Source organism: Bombus impatiens, unplaced genomic scaffold (genome assembly GCF_000188095.3).
Source record: "Bombus impatiens unplaced genomic scaffold, BIMP_2.2 scf_0389, whole genome shotgun sequence".
Classification (NCBI taxonomy): domain Eukaryota; kingdom Metazoa; phylum Arthropoda; class Insecta; order Hymenoptera; family Apidae; genus Bombus; species Bombus impatiens.
The window spans coordinates 894,546-917,590 of NT_176808.1; the positions used below are offsets into that span (position 1 = coordinate 894,546).

General features: G+C 37.5%; 5 protein-coding genes across 7 annotated transcripts in view; 1 reads left to right on the forward strand and 4 right to left on the reverse strand.

The window, feature by feature from the left end:
- Positions 1-1,323: 1,323 nt before the first annotated feature.
- On the reverse strand, positions 1,324-1,956 carry LOC117151741. Its single transcript, XM_033321094.1, has 3 exons — positions 1,853-1,956; positions 1,745-1,780; positions 1,324-1,689 (listed from the first exon to the last, which is right to left on the reverse strand). The coding sequence occupies exons 1-3, from the start codon at positions 1,954-1,956 to the stop codon at positions 1,500-1,502; spliced, it is 330 nt and encodes a 109-aa protein (XP_033176985.1). The 3' UTR covers positions 1,324-1,499.
- Positions 1,957-2,347: 391 nt separating this feature from the next.
- Positions 2,348-3,673, forward strand: LOC100743946 (malignant T-cell-amplified sequence 1 homolog). Its single transcript, XM_003489967.4, has 6 exons — positions 2,348-2,530; positions 2,617-2,769; positions 2,843-2,943; positions 3,070-3,203; positions 3,291-3,358; positions 3,437-3,673. Exons 1-6 carry the CDS (start codon positions 2,520-2,522, stop codon positions 3,516-3,518), a joined length of 549 nt encoding a protein of 182 aa, XP_003490015.1. The 5' UTR covers positions 2,348-2,519; the 3' UTR covers positions 3,519-3,673.
- On the reverse strand, positions 3,658-7,151 carry LOC100744180 (bromodomain-containing protein 4). The gene is made up of 10 exons (XM_003489969.4): positions 6,799-7,151; positions 6,633-6,679; positions 6,478-6,558; positions 6,159-6,365; positions 5,999-6,083; positions 5,790-5,912; positions 5,555-5,727; positions 5,359-5,460; positions 5,084-5,272; positions 3,658-5,013 (listed from the first exon to the last, which is right to left on the reverse strand). The coding sequence occupies exons 1-10, from the start codon at positions 6,860-6,862 to the stop codon at positions 3,823-3,825; spliced, it is 2,262 nt and encodes a 753-aa protein (XP_003490017.1). The 5' UTR covers positions 6,863-7,151; the 3' UTR covers positions 3,658-3,822.
- Positions 7,152-7,992: 841 nt separating this feature from the next.
- On the reverse strand, positions 7,993-9,890 carry LOC100744300 (vacuolar protein-sorting-associated protein 36). 2 transcript variants are annotated; one of them, XM_012386536.3, is made up of 6 exons: positions 9,664-9,890; positions 9,413-9,608; positions 8,974-9,335; positions 8,883-8,915; positions 8,465-8,680; positions 7,993-8,405 (listed from the first exon to the last, which is right to left on the reverse strand). In XM_012386536.3, the coding sequence occupies exons 1-6, from the start codon at positions 9,757-9,759 to the stop codon at positions 8,232-8,234; spliced, it is 1,077 nt and encodes a 358-aa protein (XP_012241959.1). In that variant the 5' UTR covers positions 9,760-9,890; the 3' UTR covers positions 7,993-8,231. The 2 variants fall into 2 exon arrangements, with proteins under 2 accessions (XP_012241959.1, XP_003490018.1); XM_003489970.4 differs by having other exon boundaries at positions 8,751-8,915; positions 9,664-9,887.
- Positions 9,891-10,172: 282 nt separating this feature from the next.
- Positions 10,173-23,045, reverse strand: part of LOC100744421 — a 76,187-nt gene continuing 63,314 nt past the window's right edge. For both annotated transcript variants that reach the window (XM_003489971.4, XM_033321052.1), the window contains 12 exons: positions 20,896-20,995; positions 20,647-20,780; positions 18,516-19,679; positions 18,183-18,402; positions 18,002-18,109; positions 17,825-17,919; positions 17,687-17,753; positions 17,301-17,626; positions 16,827-16,959; positions 16,493-16,747; positions 16,071-16,190; positions 10,173-15,993 (listed from right to left, as the gene is read on the reverse strand). In XM_003489971.4, coding sequence (XP_003490019.1) covers positions 15,811-15,993; positions 16,071-16,190; positions 16,493-16,747; positions 16,827-16,959; positions 17,301-17,626; positions 17,687-17,753; positions 17,825-17,919; positions 18,002-18,109; positions 18,183-18,402; positions 18,516-19,679; positions 20,647-20,780; positions 20,896-20,995 — 2,905 coding nt within the window. In that variant the 3' untranslated portion in view covers positions 10,173-15,810. The remainder of the gene's footprint in view (positions 15,994-16,070; positions 16,191-16,492; positions 16,748-16,826; positions 16,960-17,300; positions 17,627-17,686; positions 17,754-17,824; positions 17,920-18,001; positions 18,110-18,182; positions 18,403-18,515; positions 19,680-20,646; positions 20,781-20,895; positions 20,996-23,045) is intronic.

Here is a 23,045-nt window from a genome sequence, read left to right on the forward strand (position 1 = left end):
GGTCCCGGCGACAGGGCGCGATGTGACATGGCCGCACACCGCGCCATTAGCGGATGTATTATAGTGCGCGAGGGGGCCCGGTGTGTCGCCCGTAGCGGTTCCCGTGCCTCCTCGATCGCAACAGGGACGGTCATCGTGGAGGTTTTAGTCGGTTGGAGTCCGACACTACCAGGCCGTTTTCCCCCAAAAGCAGCCTGGTGTCCGTGCGGATTTCCTCCACGTAAAAAAAAAAAGATCATGATCTATACAACGCATTGTATTACGATCAAGCTTCGATTGTTTCGATTTGTAATCTATTTACTACGTAAAATTAAAAAACCATAGAATCTCTAACACTGGTATTACATTTCCATGGTACAACTTTTTCATTATTTCATTTGTTTATAAAACAACGTAGACATCACCGCAAAGGAAAAATATTGCGTCATAAAATGAAATAATTCGTGAAACATGATCGCGATGACAGTATTACTAATTTCCTTATCGAAATTTAATACCTTTAATATGCAAACTAAATATATTACATTCGAAAGCGACACAAAATAATATAAAATTCAAATAAGAAAAATCTCGAGGCCCTGGACCACGTCCAGGAGTAGATCTTCGTTCCTTTCCTTGACCATCTTGGCGGTGGGCGCGCACGTCCCACCCTCGGAGCCGTCCAGGAACTCCTCGAACGTTACCCATCCGCAGTTGGGCAACACGTACACGCCCATCCCCACCATTCCTGCCCACTCGACCGCGACGTACCCGTTGCCGCGCTCCAGCGGGCCCCCGTGGGCGGGTGCTTCCAGCACTGATGCCCAGGTGACGGCGACTATTTCGTCCGTATCTCTGGTCCAGTCCGGAGCGTCCAGCACCCTATACGATCCACCACCGCTAGGGCGACTGCGTTCTCCCTGATAGTTTGAAAGAGAAGGTCTTGCACCCTTCTTGACCGTCCCATCGTACCTAAGAGGTTAATCTTTCAAAACTATTCTATATATCATCTATATGTCAAGCCTAATTTCACAATTTATGGTCAATGGTCGAATAAACAACACGTATATACATCTTCTAAACGTATCTTTATTTATTCTTTAGTCTCCTAAAAATTAAATTATAATTAATTCAAATTATATTGCATTACGTATTACCTGTTATATCATTTTATACTCTCTTTTAATTCCTTTTTTACCTATGTCAACTTCCACGCGTCTAACTTACGATCTTTATACATGTTTGACGATTTTCACAAAGTTAACCCATGTTTCGATAAACTCCCACGCTAAATCAACATCGTTATTACGTTTTCTTCTCCATCTTTCGCAGCTCCAGATTAGATACGCGTTTATTTCATTTACGCATCTTTATTACACACCTCGTCCTTTCACCCTATACTTCAACGTTTTTATCACTACCTGCTTTACGCAAAACGCTTTTCAAACACTTTCATTGACGCTTTCATTTACACGTTCTTATTTACACATTCACGCTACTTCTCCCTGCTACTTCTTACTTTATTTCACACTTTTTCTTCCACGCTTGCACGCAGCCAACGAGGTATTCAAGAGATTTCTCATTGTCAGCGATAAAACAAGCTGTTTTCCTTCTTCTCGTTGGTCCTCCCGCTGCTCCTCGTCGTTATTCCACTTGCCACAGCCCACTTCTCCAGATAGATCGTCCAAACATGCTCGCCGCCAATTTATACTAAAGGAAACAAACCGGCATAACTTATAACCTATGATATGACACCTAGAATTACCTTTCGCCTATTATATTTATCTTAACCCTTTTATGGCTATATCAACCTGCGATAGACATACCCTTATGCTAAACTTCCAGATACGAAAATATCTTACACAGTCTCCACCATGCGAAAGATTTCGCAACTATCAAAAATACGCTCGTAAGACAGCCGAGAGTCACCGCGGACAAGATATCAGTCATGAAATACGTAGAGCTCAGATCGTCCATCACTCCCCGTTTACAATAAACTATTCTGGTACTTTCGAAATTTAAATTTAACCCGTATAAAAGTATAACGTATCGTCCTTGTTCTATCCTATCGCGACGACATAGTCTTATTTCCCTATGGTCTTCCATATAGTTTTAGCAGAGCTACTACTATCCCCTAACTAGACCCTTAGGGAAGTGAAACTTTGAAAAATTATAAGCAGCAAGTATGTAATTACAGTAGCCAGTAAAATTCGAAATAAGTGTAAATCTAAGATATTACATTCTTACATTCTATAATATTCTTCCATGTAAAAAAGAAACTAACTTTTCCTCGTATAATTATATTTCACGATTTTATATATATATATATACACTTGCGTGTCAATGTTCATACATTGATCGGTATTTGTATTTATATAGTATTACAGCTTGAAATTCACGCGTTGCATATAACGGTTATCGTTTAAACTTTTGAAAAATTAAAGTTGACATCAAGAATTAATAAATAATTGTATGTAGTTTTTTGTACACTGATACGCTAATTCTGCAACGTTCGATATTATTTTGTAAAGGGGAGAAAAATGTTTAAAAAGTATGTATGATGTTTTGTCTCTTATAAGAACATAACCTTTTTCTAACAATAATAATATAATGATATTGCTTGCTATATCTTATTAGATTCGACGAAAAAGATAGTGTTTCTGGTATACAACAATTGAAATCATCGGTTCAAAAAGGAATTCGTTCGAAGCTTTTGGAGCTTTATCCTCACTTAGACGGTCATATAGATGCTATCGTTCCAAAGAAAGATGCTTTTCGAATTATAAAATGGTAAGCTATCTCAAAAGTAATGGATTTTATGTTTAGTATTAGGTGATTTTGTTTATGTTTATTTTGTGATTAGTCACGACCATATAGAGATTATAGTAAATGCGGCAGGAGATCTTTTGTTCTTTCGTCAACGTGAAGGACCTTGGATGCCTACTTTAAGATTGTTACACAAATGTAAGCAATATCTTCCTACGATAAATAGGACAAAACAAAGTTTGATTAATAGAAAGTTAATTTCAAACAAAATATTGTTGTATTTTACAATTTATTTTGCTTCGACACAAAATTTAAACATTCTAGACCCATTTTTTTTACCAATGGAACAAGTTGATAAAGGTGCTATCAGGTTTGTTCTTAGTGGAGCTAACATTATGTGTCCTGGTTTAACGTCGAAAGGTGCAAAGATGACACCCGTAGAAAAGGGAACAGTCGTTGTATCCTTTGTTGAAATAACTAGAATGAGCTTGTTTACCAATTTCCAAAATTAATTGAGCATATTAAATTCTTAACTTGAAATATAGGCTGTTATGGCAGAGGGCAAGCAACATGCTTTAGCTGTGGGTGTTACTACATTGTCAACAGATGATATGTAAGTAAAAGAAACCTAGTATAGAATATGTGAAAAATATGAAGACTGCTCTGTGCGTTTTAACAATGTAATTTACAGAGTTAAGGTGAACAAAGGAATAGGCATAGAAAATTGTCATTACTTAAACGACGGACTTTGGCAAATGAAATCTGTGAAATAGAAGACTGATGTACATTGCCCAAGGTGTATTATACGGATATATTGATTGTTGTATGAATGCACTTTGTAACATTTTTGAAGATGAGATGTGCTGTGAAGTGATAATTCCAATTACGAAATTACTCTCATAAATAAAAAAGAAAAATTGTCAATGCATCTTTATTGTACAAACTGAATGTATATGACAAATTTATTATAACTGTTTAAATGCATCGATATTATTTAAATGTAATTTTACAATTTACATAAAATCAAGAGAAATCTATAAGGGAATAGATAGAATAGTATACGGTTATAAAAAATAATTAACCAGATCCTGATTTAATATCTGCTTGGCCTTCTTGATTTTCCGAAGGAACGGAACGTTCATTTTCACAATGTCCCGATGCTGGAGAGTAAGATGAATTACTAGCATCGGAAGTTGGTGCGGAAGCATTGCTTGAACCCGGTACGTTGTTATTAGTAGTATTATTTTCGCCAACGGCATGAGGAGATTGTGGATGGTAATGAGGACTGTGCGGGCTGTGAGGACCATGGGCGTGAGGACGGCCCATAGTATGTGGTGAATACTGCGAATATGGTTGATGGTAATACGGATGTGCGTATTGAGGATATGGTTGATGATATGGTTGTTGTTGAGAATAAGCATAGGATGGATGAGGAGGTCTTGGAGCTAGTGGAACATTTTGAGCCTGCTGAGTAGGTCCTGGTTGATATTGCTGACTGTAACCTTGATTCGGTGGAATCATTTGCGGTGTATGTGGATTAGAAACTGGTCCTTGAGGTGGAAGCACCTGTGTCCCCTGGGTTCCTTGATGAGGCGGTATCGAGTGATTAGCTAACATTCCTTGTTGATGAGGATTATGTTGTATAGGAGGAGCTGGCGAAGAAACAGGAGGCATATTCGGCGTATTTGCAGCTGCATTTGCATTTGCATTTGCAGGTGCATTAGTGTTAGCAGAAACTGCTGCTGTAGTAGTAGTAGTAGCAGCAGTAGTAGTGGTAGCAGTAGTGGTAGTAGTAGTAATAGTAGGTTGCTGTGATTGTAAAGAAGATGGTTGTGATTGTTGCGTCGGTGGCTGCTGTTGTTGTGGATGCTGTTGATGTTGAGTTGGTGGTGGTGGTGGCGGTTGCTGTTGATGTTGAATTGGTGGTGGTTGTTGATGATGTTGAGTTGGTGGTGGTGGTTGCTGTTGTGATTGCGGTTGTGAAGATGGTGGTGGTGGTTGTTGTTGTTGCTGCTGCTGTTGTGCTGTTGGTGGTGGTGGTGGTGGTGGCGGCGGCGGAGTTTGTTGTTGTTGCTGCTGCTGCTGTAGTGGACTAATAGTTCCACTGTACATTCCAGAATTAGATGTATGTTGATTAGAATTTCCTTGAGCTGATGAAGGTTCTGCTTTATTTTCAGTATATGGTGGTGAGGATGTTTCCTTTTTAATTTCATTATTAAGTTTTTCAGTTCCATTTGTCTTTTTATCTATCGCATCATGATCAGGAACCTACAAGAAAATAGCAATGCGTAACGATACTTGTGCATCAATAATAACAATTGTTACAGATAATACTTACATCGGATGGTGTTTCATCGTTAATAGGAGCAGGAGTTGGAGTAGGAGTAGAATTTGGAGTTGATTCACTGGATGCAGGTCCATCCGAGCGATTTTCTTCTGCACCTTTTAATCTATCTCGCCTAAGTGCTTCGTATTGTCGTTCTACCATCTTATTGAATGTTTCTTCATCTACAGCTGGTTTACAATGCTAAAAGAGGCATGTTTGACTTCGGTATTTGAATAATTATCAAATACTAATTAATGGAACATATCTTATTAAAAATGATAACCTACTTTCTTCAATTCTTCTTGAAATATTTCGCTTGTCTCGATAAATTTACGTTTCTTTGCTTCAAATTTTTCTTCTATTTGTTGTAATTCAGCTTCGAGTTTTTTCTGTAACATGTAATGCCATGATATAGTAGTTAAAATAATATATATTATATTAATATAATTAAAAATTAACTTCTTTTTTATCATATATATATACCTGATGCATTGTTAAAGATTGTACTTGACGGCGTAATACTTGCATTCGTTGTGTAGTAACAACTGAGCGAACATCCGGCACTACAGTATCACTAAATATCTCGTTAATAAGACGATGGTTTCGAGTATATCGAGAGTACGCAACGTGTTTTACGGAATATCCATCATCTTGATCTGCAAAATAAAAAAATCATTTATATAACTTTTACTTGTCCGAATTATATAAATTTATATACCATCATCATCTTCTGCAGGTAAAATATCTATTCTTCTATCTTGCGCTGCTTGTCCTTTGGTACTGCCTGAAGAACGTTCATGACTTTCTCGATCATCATTATTTTGTTGTGCAGCGCATAATGCTATGATAAAAATAACGATATATTGTACTAAGAATGTAATATAAATAAGTAATGTACTTATTTACTTACTAATGTAAAATATTTACCAGATTTTCCTCTATTTTTAGCTGCGATGTAAGCTAAGTACGCAGGCGAATTGTGATAAGTTTTTAAACTTTTCTCATATTCAACCTATTGAAATTCAAGTAGTATTAATATCTAGTTTTACAGTTGTATAAAAATAGTACCCATATATATGATTTTTACCTTTTCAGCTTCATATTCTTCGATAAACTCTGTTTTATCCTCCTCTGGTAAATCTCTCCACATCTGTCCAATAATCTTTCCTATTTCCCATAATTTTAATTCTGGATTTTGAGCTTTCACTTGATCCCAAACTTTTCTACTATATCTCATATAAGGCATAAGAGGTTTTTCTGGTGGCTTGGGTGGTTTGGGCATACGAGAATCAGCCTACTCGATATTAGCATAAAATAAAATTTTGACAGATTTACAAAAGAAGTGTTACAATTTCAACATGATTTTTTTATGAAATATTTATATTATATATTTAAAAGGTACGTACGTTTGTATTTTTCCCAACTTTTTGTGGTGTAAATCCTGGATGACTATGAGGCGTTTGAATGAATGGGCTTTGTGCATCTTTCTATAGATTGTTATAAAAATTAGCTTTACATTTTGAAACTTGTATAAGCTTATTTACATAAGAAATTTACTTACGCTATTAGTTGAACTACTGCTACTTCCACCAGAAGCTCTGAGTCTTTCTGAAATGTAGTTAATATATATATATAACTTTTTTCTTTTTCTTTTTTTAATACGTACAGATTAAAAAGGAAAAACGGTATTTGATATAATTAAACAATTTAAGGTTAACAACACTTACGATTAGATGCAACAATATTTGAAGTAGCCATTGCCACTTGCTTATAGTTTGGAGGTAAAGCCATTTTGTACGTCAATGAGTCTTATTTTCTTAAAGGTATAACGAACACGCTCAATAACGTATAAATATTATTATCATTTGTATCGTTTGTGATAAAAAAAGAATTGTAGCGTGTTCCGAATTTCAAGAGATTCACTCAATCATATTGCTGTGACATCACAATTGTAGACAACGCTTCTTATACCGCGATAGAAATATCTTTTTTTTTTCTAGCCTTAAACCAAAATTGTAAAGTTTGTCGAACGAGTCGAGTGAGTTGTAGGGAACGAGAATGATCACGTGATGTATTGCAACGGGTTCAACCATTGGCTACTAATTGTTAGTTAATTGCTGATGTTCATAAACAATTTCGCATTACTGTAGTAAACTTATCAAATTAATATCTTAATTTCCACTTTGTATTGACCAATCTTCACTTAAGAGATTAACGTCTTAAAAAAATTGATTTCACATGGTGGAAGAATTAGGCACTATGTCCCTAGTTTATTTTTCGCTAACTTGTACATAGAATTCTTAAATAACCAATACTTTTCAATAACTTTTAACATCTGCTATGGTGCAGATATTACCTCGTAATTATTAATTTGATCTTATTTACGACCAATTTATGACGGTGATCTTCTTATAATTGTACATCAATGCTTATAACAGTTTATAATAATTTATATTACTACCAACTTGTTAAAACCACTAAATATATGTCACTACAGTTGTAAGTTAAGCCTAATTTTTCTAGTTCTCATAATTCGTTGACAAACGAAAGCAGATATTTAATATCGTATTTATTCTATATTCGCGAGAATGCCATCATTATTTCTATCAGCCTTGAAAATTAGTTTTACGGAGTGTCATCGATAAGTACGCGTTACATTTATACGTGTATTATAATCTGTGATCATCGATATTTCACTTACTTATACTCGTTATTTCCGGTTTATTCACTCGAATTCGCAAACAGTATTTCGAGTTATTGCAACAAGTAAAATATTTATTTACAAATGCGTATACATATATTGAATAATATACTGACTTATGTACATGCTCTTATAAAGAATTCTTAATGATTATATTTTACTGGTTTTAATGTAATATTTATAAGTTACTTATTCGGACATTTACAAAAATTATTTTCGATTAAAACAAGTATTGATTTCAAAGAATACATTATAGATTTTGTTTCCCTTTCAAATCGATGCATTGTTGGTATAGCATATATGGCAATGCTTAATATTTAGTTTTGATTCATTTTATATTGCAACATATATGCATTATTGCAATTCTATATGTGAAAGCATAAAGAATATAGGAGATTTTAAGTTATTTTTTACATTATGAAAGCAATACATATGATGGCAGTGAGCAAATTGGCAGTGTTAATCATTTTTTTCCAAAAATAAATTAGGGTAAAATCTTAAAGCTTCTATCGTGTCGTCTCTACATGCTTTTCCTCTTTTTTCCGTTACTAACAGTCTTTCGCGCGCTAAAAGGACTGATATACCCTCTGATTGAGCAAGTTCTTCTGCTGTTAGAGATCCTCTTTCTTTTATCTGTAAAAAATAAATAAAGTTAAGTTTTATACAAAAACTGTTCGGACGTATTTACTTACTAGATCAGCTATAACATCAACTATGACATTATCATCGTGCGATCGAGACTGAAGAACCATAACTCCGCTATCAAACACTCTCAATACTATAGGTAAACCTAAAGATGCTAATTGTCTACTGGCATTTAGTAAATCTTCTGGTGAAAGAAGTTCTAAGCCTCTAGCTCTGTTTACACGACAATAAACATCTGTTAATGTTATCATTCCCCCAACTTCCTGTGGAATGAAATTACTTAAATATTTATCATGTATTATAAATTTAGTAACGATTACTAGGAATATTAACTTTAATTGGCTCTTCTAAAATATTTGCAAGTTGTTTTGCCAATTGCTTGAAATATTCGTTACTACTTTTATACGCATCTCTGGTAACAGGGTCATCAATGCCAAGACTCATTAAATAGGACTTAAATCTAACCGTTTCATCCTCTGTGATGTCTCCTTGTCTCTCCTGCAATGGTCTTTGATTATGAATGTCAATTTTACAAAGTAATCTTGTTGAGATTCACCCGTATTTTTGCCGAGATGGTTTTTGAAATGGAAACCATGTCTTTGGCTACTTCCATGAGCTTCTTAAGATCTTGAAAAGCCATTGATATGCTTTCGTCTGTTGCTTTCTGTTGTTCCTGAAGGCTTCTTTCAATACCTATGATACCGGTTCGTGTCTTTATTTGCGGCGGAGGCTTATTAATGTCTCTGCTATTTTTTGTGTTGCTATCAGGATGTTCCAGAGGCACGATAGGTGTAAATTCCCAAATTCGTCTCGTAATAGCATCGGACAAATGTGTATGAAAATTTGGATCCAAACCTTCTTTAAACGAGAATTTAATATAGTTGCATACGCTATTATCCAATGGGCCAGGCATTTTATCTGTAAAGCAAAATGTAGTATTAGCATTATTACGTAGCTTGATTTACAAATATATTTTTTCACTAATTATAATATACCGATTGGAGCTTCAGAAAGGTGTATAACAACTTTTTTACTGCGTCCAAAGGAAAATGGTCCAGGAATTTCTTCCTCGAAGAAAACTATATGACGAAGAGATAACGAAAGGCATGTATGACCGCGTGATATATCACCAGGTCTTCCCCAAAGAAATCTGTGGCTGGTAAGTACTAATTCACCACTTTCAAAATTTGTCTGTCAAAAAGTTGAAGGTTATGTTTTACTTTGATGTTACGATTAATATACATACCTTGATATCTCCATCGTATATGCATATGCTAACATCGCGTCTTATATAAATTTCATTCGGAAGAAGTCGAGAATCAGCGTATTCAAATCTATTCATTATTTCTGAAGATTAAGATGCAAAATCAAGAGTGTTACAAAGACACGTAGAAAACAGTTTATCTCGGGCATAAACTGTCTTACTGGCAATTTTGACGTATTCTAACCGCAAGATGTCCTTCGATTTCGTTACAATTTATCTTCACTCTAACGCTAAATCGTTGATATATTTTATGTTCTGTTTATCTACGCGTTTTCTAATAGCAGTAATGTAATAATTGATTTTATTTTGTAAGCTTTTTGCTGTCGATTATGTAATTAGTACTAACAATTGCAATTTTATGTAATTTAAAATATCAACTTCATTTTAAGTAATTTAAAGATTGAAATTGGGATAACTTGCAAAATTATATATGGATATATAGACAAAAATTTATACAGGAATTCAAGGTGATAATCACGAAATAGATGACATTAGTTGTTACTTTAAATATATTTGTTTGGAATTTATTCAGTAAACGAATCGTGTAAATAGAATCGCAACCATGATTAACAATGATCATGTATGTATAGTTAATAGTACGTGATTTTCCGTGTACTTGTTACATTACACGATTGTGTATAGTGATTAACCTTTTCATTTGTAATATATTTTTTTCACAGATTTTAGCGTAAGGTTGTTTTTCGTTTGTTTATAATTAATATAGCATAATGTAATGTGTAACAATACACGTTATACCTTTCACAAGCACAAGCTCGAACGTACCTTACCTTAAGGGATATGTTACTATTATTAAAATTAATAATTTTAAATCTATACAAATTTCCATATACATTTTCCGCTCAATGAATCTATACTTTTAAATATTTCGTACTTTTAAATGTAACATGAAGAGATCGTAAAAACTGAAAAGCAAAATTACATACACTATCAAATTGAACTATTTAATGATATATGAGTAATTTATTTTTAGATTTCGTTTAGAAACAAGTAATTGTAGGCAGAATAAATCAAAATTACTTTATCGGAATTGATTTTGTTAAGTTTTCGTTTACATTCGTTCTGTTTACTCTTCTATTGTAAATTGAATAATAGCAAATAAAAAGATTTTTCCAACATACGGGGAGAATTAACTTTATCACGAGAAATAGATTTCTCTTTAGATTCTTAATTAATTTGTTTGTAACTGTTCTTTCCTTAACATCGATAAAACAATAATTATTAAAATTATTAGTAAATTAAAACATTTATTGGTATGGATCGTTGAAAATCATTACCAATACTTCATATATGGTTATTTTAAACGATGCAGCGTCTGTCGAAGTACATAAACGCTTTAACAATTCCCTTAAGTTCATTTAAGCAGGATAGCGTCAGCAACTTGCTTGAATATTTTTATAATCGTTTAAATTTGCACGGTTTTTGATTCGGTTTTTGAATCTGGCGACGGTACGCACGAGCATAATCCGAAATGTAATTAGGAAGGGCTTGGCAAGGATTGTTCTTCATAAAGTTTCACCTTAGTCGATAAGATACAAAGACCAATGCATATACAGGGTGAGGTGAATGTGCCCTTATTATATCACAGAGAGGCGTAACAAAAATATAAAACAATTTAAACTTTATAGTATTTTTGTATGAATCATATACGCTCATGCAACGGCTACGCGTTGCGATTCGTCCTACAATTCTGATCGCGATTTCTAAATTATAAGGCATCGTAATTCCTTTTCTCACGAATCCTGATTTTCTGATTAATCAAAATTTTATACGTGATTAACGATACAATATCTAGAATATAAATCAAGAATATCCTAAAGAACGTAAGATACGAGTGAAACAGCTGTGCCACGAGAAGATATTATTATATCGGTGTGGTAAAATAAATGATAACGTTTATACAAACATAGAATGTTTCAAGATAGAACATTCTGTGTATAGAACTGATTAACAATATAAAATATTGAATTGAACTCGCGCGTAATTAAGCAAGAGTATAAGAAAGTACTCTTTGAATATAACCAATAAAACTTATTTAAGACATACATACAAATATGCATATCGACGAATTCTATTATTTAGGTGGTTAACTGTATCGTTTGCAGTACGAATCGCATTGGCATTATTATTGTCATCATCACTCCTTTTTCCCTTCTTTTCCCTATTCGATGATCGTTCGTTCTCATCTTATCTTTCACGCTATTCTTTCCTCGCGTTCTCTTTACATTCTCTCGTTTGTTCACGTTCTCTCACTTCCATTTTCTCTTGTCTCTTGCATGCTCCTTTCTTTCCTTCTCTCTCTCTCTCTCTCTCTGTCCCCCCACCCCTCTCGCGCTTCCGCACCAACTCTACGCTCGCTCTCTTTTATTCTCGTTCGCTCTGTTTCTCTTAATTTCGTCTATAGCTAGCCCCTGACAAAACTAAATTCTGGTAAACGAGAAGCAAGCTATTGAATGCCTTCAATATTGTTCTCTCCCTGTCTCATCGTTCTGCGCCATACGTTCAATGTATTCCAGTTTTTAACAGTAAAACTTAGTAATACGTATCCGTAACATATGCGTACACGGACGCAGACAGACGTACGTGAACAATTCCACTTACGCGTGTGTGCGGGCGCGTGTGCGCCACGTTGGTATTAAGAATAAAAGATCAGTTTTGTGCTGATATACAACAGTGTTTTGAATGGTAATTTCACTTACATGTATACAGATTATACATACGTACTACGTACGGTTTCATGAGTACAAAGTGGAACGCGAGGACGATCCAATTGATTTAGTTTCGTCGCATCGGGTCATTTTCTTCCATTCTTTTCTTTCTCGTTTTTCTCTTCCGTCTTTTTTTTTCATTAAGAGCTATCTACGAGGTGTATTTGAAGGAAAAGAAGAATCGATTGATTTGACTGGATCTGGATCGAACTTGTGATCTAAAATTTCCCTTTATCCGCGAATACTCTCTCTTGATTTTGTACAATTTTTTGAATTTTGAAGAATGAAGAAATACTCGATATTTCGTGAATCGATTGTTGATAGTTGATTTCATCGGCATTAAAAATCGTTCAAGTTTCGATCGAGGTATGCACGTAATAATTAATCACAATCGTTCTCGCTGACCACTTTGTATGAAACGATGCAGAGATACATATCGTTCACGATGGATAATTTACAAATATAGTTATGGAGTTAATGAGAGTTCAGCGATATTAGTCCCATAGTAAGTTAGCGATAGAAAATATCCTGAATAAGTTCATAAGTATGGATTTAAATAGTCGGCAATTTATGACAAAAAATGTATAATATAGAGTGTAAAATTCTCTCGTAATGTAACTATACATATATATAGATGTTGTATATGTATATATACACGTGGCGTATGAGTAATGTGTACGTGTAATACGAAGAGTTAGGTTTGTTAAATTTTATCGTGTACGAAGAGGTACAAAATTTATAGGTATAGAATAGACTATGAGGTCCGAAAGGCTATCTAATTCGTTCGATTTGCGTTAACGATCCCGTTAGTCGAAGTATCGCGTGGTTATCCATTTCTGTCGGATCTATAAACGTATCGTTAATTATAAATTAAGATTTCCATGAACATTCTTCTGTATTTCGAACAGCACGCATCATCCAATCACGATGATAATATCAATTAATACTAACGACGAAGAAAATTATTTTAATAAAATATGCATTTTTCATGTCAAATCACAAGAATAATTGTTTTCGTACCTTCTCCTAATTTCAATGACATTCCGCACAAATAATTCCGACCAAATGATAACGCGTCCAATTATATCAAGGAATAATCGAGTATTATCGTAACCTCGAACGTTCGATGGAATTGTAATGGTGCAAATTTTGTAGGATTAAGTCGACGTAAGATATCTTCTATGAACTGTACCGTGTACGTATAAACAACCGGCAACAGATTTGCATCGACCAAGCATTGCTTGAAGATGGTGTAATTCGGTCATGTGCCAAGTACTGTCACGAACAGGAAAGAGGAGAAAGGAATCCAGGTTAACCATTTGATCGTCGAAATGAAATAACAAAAAGAGATGGATAGACTCTCCGAGAAGAAAGAAGGAACAGAAGAAGAAGAAGAGGAAGAAGAAGAAGAAGAAGAAGAAGAAATATGAAAAGGATGATCGTTGGTCGTTAGAGAAGAGAAGAATATAATCAAGAATTGCGATCAATCGTCCACGTTTGGAAAAGAATGCTCTGCACGTCGAGTACGTCGTTAATAAACTCTGTACAAACATTAACAGTTCATTGGGAACAACAACATTTACATCTTGATAAAACCCTGAAACAGAGCTTCCATCGTTCATAAATTTTTCAACGTCGCAATGAATCTTTTAATTGCGGCGCAACATTTCTTGTTTCTTTTACTTGCTCTTTTTTTTCTTTTTTTTTTCTTCAATTTCTTTTATTCCTCTGTAACTATGTAGCCAGTCATTCAATGAACAACGAGCAAGATTACAACGATACGCCAGAATAGAGGCGCGAAAAAAAAAAAAGAAAAGAAAACATGTTTTCTTTTTTTTTACAAGTATCGTACAAAAACTAATAAATAATCCTGGCGTTAAAGAACACGATGATTATCCGACGTGGAAAAGGGTAATTTTTCTCTCTCGAAAAAGAAACAAACTGTATTCTAACTAATATCAACATAGGTACATACGGAATACATTCAGAAGATGTCTCCGATGGACATTTCTTTATACACGTAAGGAAGGTTCGATTAAGCTTTTCTAAAATGTATCGGTTTATACGTGTATTCCTTTGCAAAGGAAAAGAAACTGAGAAAGAAGAGGAGAACACATTTTTTAATGCCATCGCTAATTCGTACGGGTTGGTTTGTGCATAATTTCCTATGCAATTTGATGTTTAATTCACAAAGGCAAAAAGGATATTCCTTGGCTCTGACATTCGCCGGCCGTATACGATATCTCGATACAAATATTTGAGCCTCGTAGCGAGAATCTAGCGGTCTCGTCACAAAGTTCGTTCGAACCTTCCTCGTGGAGGGACACACGGTATGGAGAACGATGTGGATCCATTTAGAACCTACAGCGATTTGTGCTTGACGATGACTTTTGATATCGATATATCAGTCTGAAATGATTGATATCAGCTCCGTGTTACATCCCGATTCATTCTCACGTTTCTTACAATTTTGCTTGTTTATCTTCCATTTTAACGGTAACCTTGTGTCGTGATTCACGTTGGAGCAAATCGCGTGAGCTTTCATCACGGAGCCGTCAATACGAATCTTATCATTAGACGAAACAACATATCATGTACATCCATTTAGTACATGTACAATAGGATACGAGTTTGACATTGAGAATTTTATACCATCAAATCGAAAACGATGAATTGTAGATTTTGTTGAATTGTCATGTTTCTGCTTGGAACGTGTCGCCACACGTTTACGAGTTTGCTTCCTCGTTAGAGCATAGAGGAGAACGGTTAAAGAGAGAAAGCTGGACATTCGGTAAAATACTTACAAGTAATCGTAACGTGAATAGAAAAATCTTTCGCATTGAGGCCTTAAGTTTGTCAGCACCCTGTAAATTCACGAATTTATATACAATAAATCCAACGAATTGTACGTGATCGTTTCTTTCAGAGGTCAACAAAATCATCTAGGTTTCTCTCTTCTATATTCTTTTTGTTAATGAAAATAGACTATTAATTAATACTGCATATTATTGGGTTATTCTAAAAGATCACGCAGTTTCGAACGGTCTATTTTAAAAAAACGTAACTTCATTTCCTTCTCAAGCTTCTTTCTCTTGAATGGAAATATTCTCAAAAATAGGAAGACCTCGAAAATCGAAAATGCTTATCAGAATTCTCCTATTTGAAAGATTGAAATTTCTATATCGTAATTTGCAATGTTGCTCTAATTCCAAAGAAAATCGTTGAAGCATGGGAAAGTACCTAATGCCTTTTAAAAGTGAACGGCTGAAAACTCGGACGAATATCAGGATGACTCACTACAACATCGTGTCTACGTAATCCTACCGTTCTCCCAGTATACTTTAAATCCGTGCAGATTTTCGTTCTATTATATATTCGCTTTGCAACATCCTACGCGATCCTTTCATTTCCTGAGCGGATGCCACATAGCGACAGGGCGTCTTTGAGCAGCCAACATTTGTCGCCAATGGACGAATGCTCGTCCTGCTGACGTAGGTCCCACGATAACGTGTCCGACGGAGTACGGCTTCGAATTTACACCCTGTTCATTGTTTACTTCCGCCACAGTTAGCCTTATCTGTATGTTCTGAAATTAGATTGAAGAAATTAGCACGTCTTTCTCACAATACCTAACAAATTTTATAATTAAAAATTATTCGAAACCTGCAGAATATGACTGGGAACGTTAAAAATAATTGCCTCGTTGAAGATTGGACTTTCTTCTCCCTTTTTCACAGACGTCTTCTTCTTGTGGATCTTTTTGCCTTGTTGTAGCAAGTAAACCTTTGGAACATAGTAAATGCATCATTCAATGATTAATCAGTATCTATGGATCATACGTGATCACAATAATTTCAGTTAGCCTATTTGATTTTGAAAATGTTTAATTTATATAATATAATAAATCTTATCTTTCTTTTTTTGCGTTTATATGTATAGATTCTCAAGAGAACTATTTTGAAGGGGACAATGTACGCTTTTCATTAAATGACGTATGAACATTTTTACAGGGTCAGTCTCGTTACTTCTTAGACGCACCTCGGTGCGTACGTTGAGATTACAATGAGAAACAAGCACTTTATTACCTTAACGAAGAAATCACCGGGCACGGTACTGACACCATGTAAATTTCTAGCCTTAACAACCACCAGGGTGAGTCTTTCAGCCGTTTGCAAGTAGCTCAAAGAGAACATCAACTCTCCAAGTCTTGGCGTGGGCAAAGCTGATCCCAGAAGTGGTAACCACGTAGTTGCAGGTGCTCTTGAGGCGGGTCCTAGACGTAACCTAGCTTCTCCGATGAGGGATGTTCCATCACCTATACTGGTCTCGTCAGAAAATACCTTAAAAATTTCCCATGCAGATAATATCGCTTATCAAGCATTTTACATATTTCGAATTACTTTAATTAAAATAACATACTTCAACGAGAAGAGTCCTTCCAGTGGGACCATCGTCCAGGGGGAACAAAAAGTTTTCTTGATAACTAGGCGACGGACTGCCTCTATACAGCCGGGTTTTCACGTGTAATTGTCTATTCGGTAACAGACAAACTCTAAAAGAATAAATAAGTATCGACGGTTAATTTAACTATCCTTCTTTCTATGGTGGATATGTAATATTTAACCCTTTCATGTTTGACGCGTGTGCGCAATATTGCGCTTTACAAATTATTCGCTAACTAATAATTGGTTGTGCAATAATAAGCAATAATAATCGAGAAAAACAAATTTTTCACAAAATCTAAGAACTATTCGATCCTGAAACGGTTAAATTTAGATATTTCTACGATCTTTTGCCTGATATAATTCAATCCCGGACCTGGAAATTATTTCGTTCGTTGGATTATTAATCCAATCAATATCAAACGTAATAAGCTTGACGAAATGTTCAAACCTGGCAAAGGTATCTTGAGCAGGTTGTCCATCCGAGGTGACGAGATCTCTGGCTTCGAGAACGCTGACCGCGAGATCACCCTCGCTATCAGCACCTCGGCCACCCCATCTGTCGTACTGGACACCGACGCACACATGACCGACGATAGGTGCTTCTTCGAGATCGTTTAACACTACACTGGTATCCGAGCATACACTTTCGCAGCTTATTGCCCTTTTTAGGTTCGATTCATCCGGCGGTGGCTCCGGATCCGGGCCCTGAGGTCCACGACGACTTCCGGGATTGATGTCATTGTAATCGTTCATCGTGTAGTTTGTGACAAATGCCTGCGAATGAAATTATATTTAAATAACAGAAAATCAATATATCTGAAAGTGAAATTGTACCTGAGAGAACTTTCGCTTCAATTGCGCTTCCTCCAGTGCGACAAAAAAGTCGTGACTGTTTCGTTTTCTGTGAAATAAATTGGAGATTAATTTGCTTTTTAAGACAGATCGACCAAGTTATCGTATATCGAAGGCTACCTTAACGAGTCATCGTCATCGAGTTCGTTGAGTTCATGGATACCGTTCAATCTCTCCATACTTTTTTTTCTTTGCTCGATACTGTTTAAAATATCCTGAAAGTAAAATGATATATACGATGATACGATTCATCGAATAAAGTTTAAAATATAACCAAGATCGATACTATAGTCGTACCTCTGAGGTTCTCGTGAAGCTTGGGTCAGTCATATACGTGTAAACCTCTTGACTGTGATCTTTAACTAACAACGGCGACGACGGTGGATCTTGTAAACTATTGTACACCTAAAATCGTAAAGATTTAATACGATGATTAAAATTTTAATAATATTCTAACGTCCTCCTAGACGCGTACTACCTCTTGTGCAGTTCTATGTGCCTCTAAATTGAGTTCAGGACTGTAAAGATCGGAGCTACGCCTAGAGCCGTCAGGACCTATCACATCGGAATCGTTCTCCGCGTAAATATCTTGAACTTCATCGTGCAGTCTAGTAGTGGAGTTATCCTCCACCACCAACGACGGAGATCTCGATGGGAAGGTGAAACGTTGAACTTGTTGTGCCGAGGATACGACTGAGCTATAACAATCAAGAACAAAATTGTTAATATTTATTCGTACGAAAACTTCTTCTAGTTCTTTCCTTTCTTTTTTTCTTTTTTCTCTTCACAGAATGATCAATCTGACGTATACTTGTAAAATTCCGAGGCGTCGATGTAGCTGTGAGACGTGACCAATCTGAGAGCGTTGAATATTCTTTCGCCGGTTGTCTGGCCGTTCTTCTTTGGCACATCTTTCGGTGGGTCAGGTGGCGCGGGTGGCGGTGGTATCGGACTGGAAGCTACCTCACTGTTGACCTTCAACGCGTTGATCGATGTTTGAATCGTGTCATCGTAGAGTATGCGATCCTGATCTCGGTGGTGTCCGAGGTCGTTGATCGAGTCGTATATAGGAAGATCGGGTAAGCTCTGAATATATTGCGAGACCTTTTGCAACCCTTGATTCTCGCGAAACAGGTAGCACGGGCTGATATCGTCCTGAAGGCTGGAACTTGTAAAGGGCGTCATCTCGATGCTTTGCATCTCGTTGCTCTTACGATCGAGGTCGTTGCCGAGACTCTGAGTGCTGCGAAGCATCTTGGATAGTTCCTCGGATCCGTATATCGATCCCATGATAGTCTGGCTGGCGGCATTCGAAGAATTCGTCATATCGAAACTGCTTGGCGAGCTTCTCGAATCATTCCGGACATGTTGCCGTATTATGTGATTCCTTTGGACGATGTCGTAACTGCCGTAGCTCGTGTTGTTGTCCTCGTCCCCTTTCCCATCTAGCGTAGCTATAGGTACACCATGTACACCGTACCTAATTCTTGTCGATTCGAGGCCGGTATCGAATTGCCTGTAAGGATTGTGCCTATTCTGCTCTTTCCTCGGTTCTTCCTCGAATTCGTATCTCAATCTTGCGTCGATGTGATTTTGTGAGCCGTACGGTGTCATCTGAATATTTTCATTCGTCATGGTGTTCGGTTTCTCACCGTCGAATCTAAACGAACCGTGGTCGTTCGATGCTTGATGTAATGCATAATTTTTCATGGGCTCGTTCTGAAAAAGAAAGACCGACGGACCGTTCGACCTCGAAGGAATCGATGCTCTCTGCAACGATGGCGGCGGTGTCAGAGGTACCGGGCCAGCTTCCTGCATTCTCAGGTAGTCTACTGTGCTGGAGCTTTGAAGCGGAGATGGCCTTGGACGTGAAGTTGGCCTTGGTTGAGGTGCTGGTCTCAAAGGCTGCGGTGGTATGGTGCTGCCGGTAGCAGTGCCCAGAGGCGGATGAAGATCTCTATCTACCGGTTCGAATCTGCAAATATAGCAAGTTACGTCGTTTTGAGACGAACAACCTCTTACTCTTTCCTCCATTGTATGTTCTTCGTCGAAGCGTTTCTTTACTCTCTTCACGTTTTTTGCTTTATACACGAGTTTTTTTTTCGATCTGATTTTTATTTCTCTAAATATGATATTTTTATCACACTAATGATATCGAATCGCGCAGATATGTATCGTTTCGAATTCGGCGCATATATTAAGCCGAACTGTTCATTTGTCGAATATGAAATATTGACCGCGTGACGCGCTGCGAGATGCAGATTTGATTTCATATTTCGCAGAAGCGCGGTTTTGGCTCGTTGTCGTGTGAAATATTAGTAAACGAGTATCGATTGGCCGATTGCGTAGACATCGCACACTTACCGAAGAAAGGAAATTGCGTAATTTTCCCTTCGAATATAAATACTTTAACGATTGCTTCGAGCAAAGATTTATTTAATGTTCGTTGTATGAAACAACGAATGCACGAGGTGGTCGAATAACGTATAGCAACGACAATAATTAAGATTTAGTGCTTTTAATAACGACACTGTTATTCGATTGTAAGTTAGTCGAGCTATCGATGATTTTAGCTAATTATTTTCCCAGTGCTTGTTCCGGAAAAACTAATCGCTGTGTCATCAAGTGGTCGATCGCATCAAGCAAAATATAAGAAATACGCGAATACCGGCCTATCGCTTCGACAATGTCCTTGTGTCGTAATAAAATTAACGCGCGATGGCTCCGCCCTATCGTAATTTACACGGTGATTTCTTCCACGGTTCGGTTAACGATAAAATTCTATTTATTATCTGTCGTGGTTGTTTCGTCCTCGTCGAAGACATAATCGCTTTATCGGTTCACAATGCGCGATATGGCTTTTCATTAACCAACGTCCAGTGAATTAGTAATTTATTAGTAATCTAATCAGGAGTTGATTTCGCAGTTCGTTACCGCAATACCTGGTGAAAGCTCCTTGCGCGTCGAGTCTGAGGTCGCTGTCGCTGTGAAGCAAATGTTGAGATGCATTTCCAGGTTGTCGATATAAACCGGGAATTGTCTGGGCTATTGGATGTTGTGCTTTCACTAAACCAACCTGAAAAATCCATCGTAACGAATCGTCGGAAGTTGAACTTTTCGAGTGACAAATCTTAGGCGAATTTTTTATTTCCTTTTAAAGTTTCTATTTTCTTGGTTTTACCAAAGTGTACCTTTTCTTCTCGCGGCGCCCATAACCACGATAGCCTTTGTCGCCATTGCTCGCAGATGTTCCAAATGTTTCTAGCGCTCCATTGCCAGTTGATGCAATACCTGCGGACAATATTCCAAGCAATTGTTATTATTAGTAGCCTCGCTAAAATTACATTAGTATGTTTCGCGTTAGATATCCCTTATTTATTTATATGTGTGAAAATTGCCTTTACGGTTAGATATCGAGCTTTTGGACTACGGTATGGCAGTTGGATTATTACTGAAAAGGGTTGCCGGTGTTTCTAGTTAATCGACCGATTTTACATTATGACAAAAGTCGTCGTGAACCGATCGACCTACTTTTTTCACATTTTTCTCCTTCCTTTTTTAACGTTCGATATGCTAGTGAGAAAGGTGTTTGGTCATATGGAGCGCTCGATGGCAGACTAATAGCGGGAATATGCTACTATTAAGAGTATGGGGGAATGCGCGCTCGTCAAAGGGGTGAGCGAAGAATCGATCAACGAGGAGAAATGAATTTTATCAAGTGTGATACTGCAAGGTAAAATAAAATTTCGCTGCATTCCCGGGCAACAGTTGTTTAATCGATTGCATGCGAGAGGCTCTGCACACGCTTTTTGAACTTGAACCTTTCCCTACCATAGAATTGTTCAGAGATATCTATTTTTGTTCATTGTTCAGAGATATTTATTTTTTTCACTTGTACCTAAATACTTATTATGTATTCATGAATGCTTGTTTTTATATGTGAGGTGTATGTGTATTGTCCGTGATAATTGTAGCGCTGGCTGTAGATGTCGTTGATGGGGTACTGCTGATTTTTTTTCGTTTTTCATGCGTAGAAGAAAAATCGGACTTCGGTCGGCAGGATTTGAAAACCCGGATCCAGAACGTTCGTAACCTAAGGTGCTAACCACTTGGCTACCGTCGTCCGACAGAATTTAGTGTCGTGTGGCGGTATTTGTTGTCGAGTGCCGCCACAGTACCCCCTTACCAGTGATAACGTTTGTTCTTAGCGTGGTAAAGCGTCAGCCGATTGTTGTCAAGCCCGTGTAGATGTTGCGCGTTGTCTTCGATGTGGCGATGGATACCTGTCGGTACGGTGTGAGGCGTTCCGCGTACGGTCGTAGGCCTGCCCTGTTCCTCTTTTTAATACGACGGGCTGGTGGTGATGCTCATGAACTTTGTAATGGCTACATCACTCCTGGCTTGGTCATCGTCTCGTATTCTATCAGCTGCTTGCGTGGGTCGGCAGTGAGGCGTCGAGTTTTGCTGAAGGAAGGGCCGTTCCGTGTGCGTCGTAGCGGTAGATCCAGATTATCACAGTCTTAGATTCGCGATGATCGAAGTCTCGGGTAGCGCTATCACGATCACACCTGTTTTCGCTGTCGATCACGTAGGGCTCACCAATTTGATCAACATACCCCCGCTGCAGCCGTCGGAGATCACGGCGTGGTTCACGCTACTGAAGATGCAATTCGAGGACATGGATCTCACGGACGGCAAGCGAAAATTCCAGACCCTTGCCAGATGCCTCGGCGGTCCCGGTATCTATCACAATATCGAGGACGTGAGGACACCAGAGGTTGAGAACGGTACGTAAATTAAAAGGGTGAGATCATCCAAGAGAGCTGGCTGATACAGCCGGCACGAGCTCACACAGACTGCTGACCTCCGAAGAGATGGGCGACAAAAAGCCGTCCCAATTCTACCAACATTTAAGAAGACTAGCCAGTCCCTAAAAAGACTAGCCAGTCCCTCCATACCGAACCGATCTCCTCCTCACGCTCTGAAGAAGGCGACTCCCGGATTATGTCGACAACGCCCTGTGTCACAGTGGAGGACATAACGGCGTAGAGAAGCTGATGTAAGCAGCCGACCGGACCTACGAAACGCATTCATTGAGAATACAGAAAGTCATCGTCGTTATTAAAAGACTGAAACGACGAAGTTGCAGGAATCGTCGTAATCGGCTCGCACGTAAGAGTCCCACGACGCATCGTGAGCGATCATCGTCCGACGATTCTGGGGTGCAACTCCCTTTCTTTCAGTCTTAATAACGGTGACTTTCTGTGTTTTTAGTGAATGTGTTTTCGGAGATCCGGCCGGCCGCCTACGTCGACTTCTCCACGCCGGTATCCTCCCCGCT

Excerpts from the sequence above, each read along its gene's own strand:
- LOC117151741 (XM_033321094.1), bottom strand. The coding sequence starts at position 1,956 with ATGGACGATCTGAGCTCTACGTATTTCATGACTGATATCTTGTCCGCG. Across the intron at positions 1,781-1,852 it reads GTTGCGAAATCTTTCGCATG|CCATAAAAGGGTTAAGATAA; the intron begins GTGGAGACTGTG and ends AGGTTGATATAG. Across the intron at positions 1,690-1,744 it reads ATAAATATAATAGGCGAAAG|TATAAATTGGCGGCGAGCAT; the intron begins GTAATTCTAGGT and ends TGTTTCCTTTAG.
- LOC100743946 (XM_003489967.4), top strand. Across the intron at positions 2,944-3,069 it reads TTTAAGATTGTTACACAAAT|ACCCATTTTTTTTACCAATG; the intron begins GTAAGCAATATC and ends TAAACATTCTAG. Across the intron at positions 3,359-3,436 it reads ACATTGTCAACAGATGATAT|AGTTAAGGTGAACAAAGGAA; the intron begins GTAAGTAAAAGA and ends TGTAATTTACAG.
- LOC100744180 (XM_003489969.4), bottom strand. The coding sequence starts at position 6,862 with ATGGCTTTACCTCCAAACTATAAGCAAGTGGCAATGGCTACTTCAAAT. Across the intron at positions 5,913-5,998 it reads TAAAAATAGAGGAAAATCTG|CATTATGCGCTGCACAACAA; the intron begins GTAAATATTTTA and ends TTTTTATCATAG. Across the intron at positions 5,461-5,554 it reads AATCTTTAACAATGCATCAG|AAAAAACTCGAAGCTGAATT; the intron begins GTATATATATAT and ends TACATGTTACAG.
- LOC100744300 (XM_003489970.4), bottom strand. The coding sequence starts at position 9,759 with ATGAATAGATTTGAATACGCTGATTCTCGACTTCTTCCGAATGAAATT. Across the intron at positions 9,336-9,412 it reads CCTTTCTGAAGCTCCAATCG|ATAAAATGCCTGGCCCATTG; the intron begins GTATATTATAAT and ends TTTGCTTTACAG. Across the intron at positions 8,681-8,750 it reads TTTTAGAAGAGCCAATTAAA|GAAGTTGGGGGAATGATAAC; the intron begins GTTAATATTCCT and ends TTCATTCCACAG.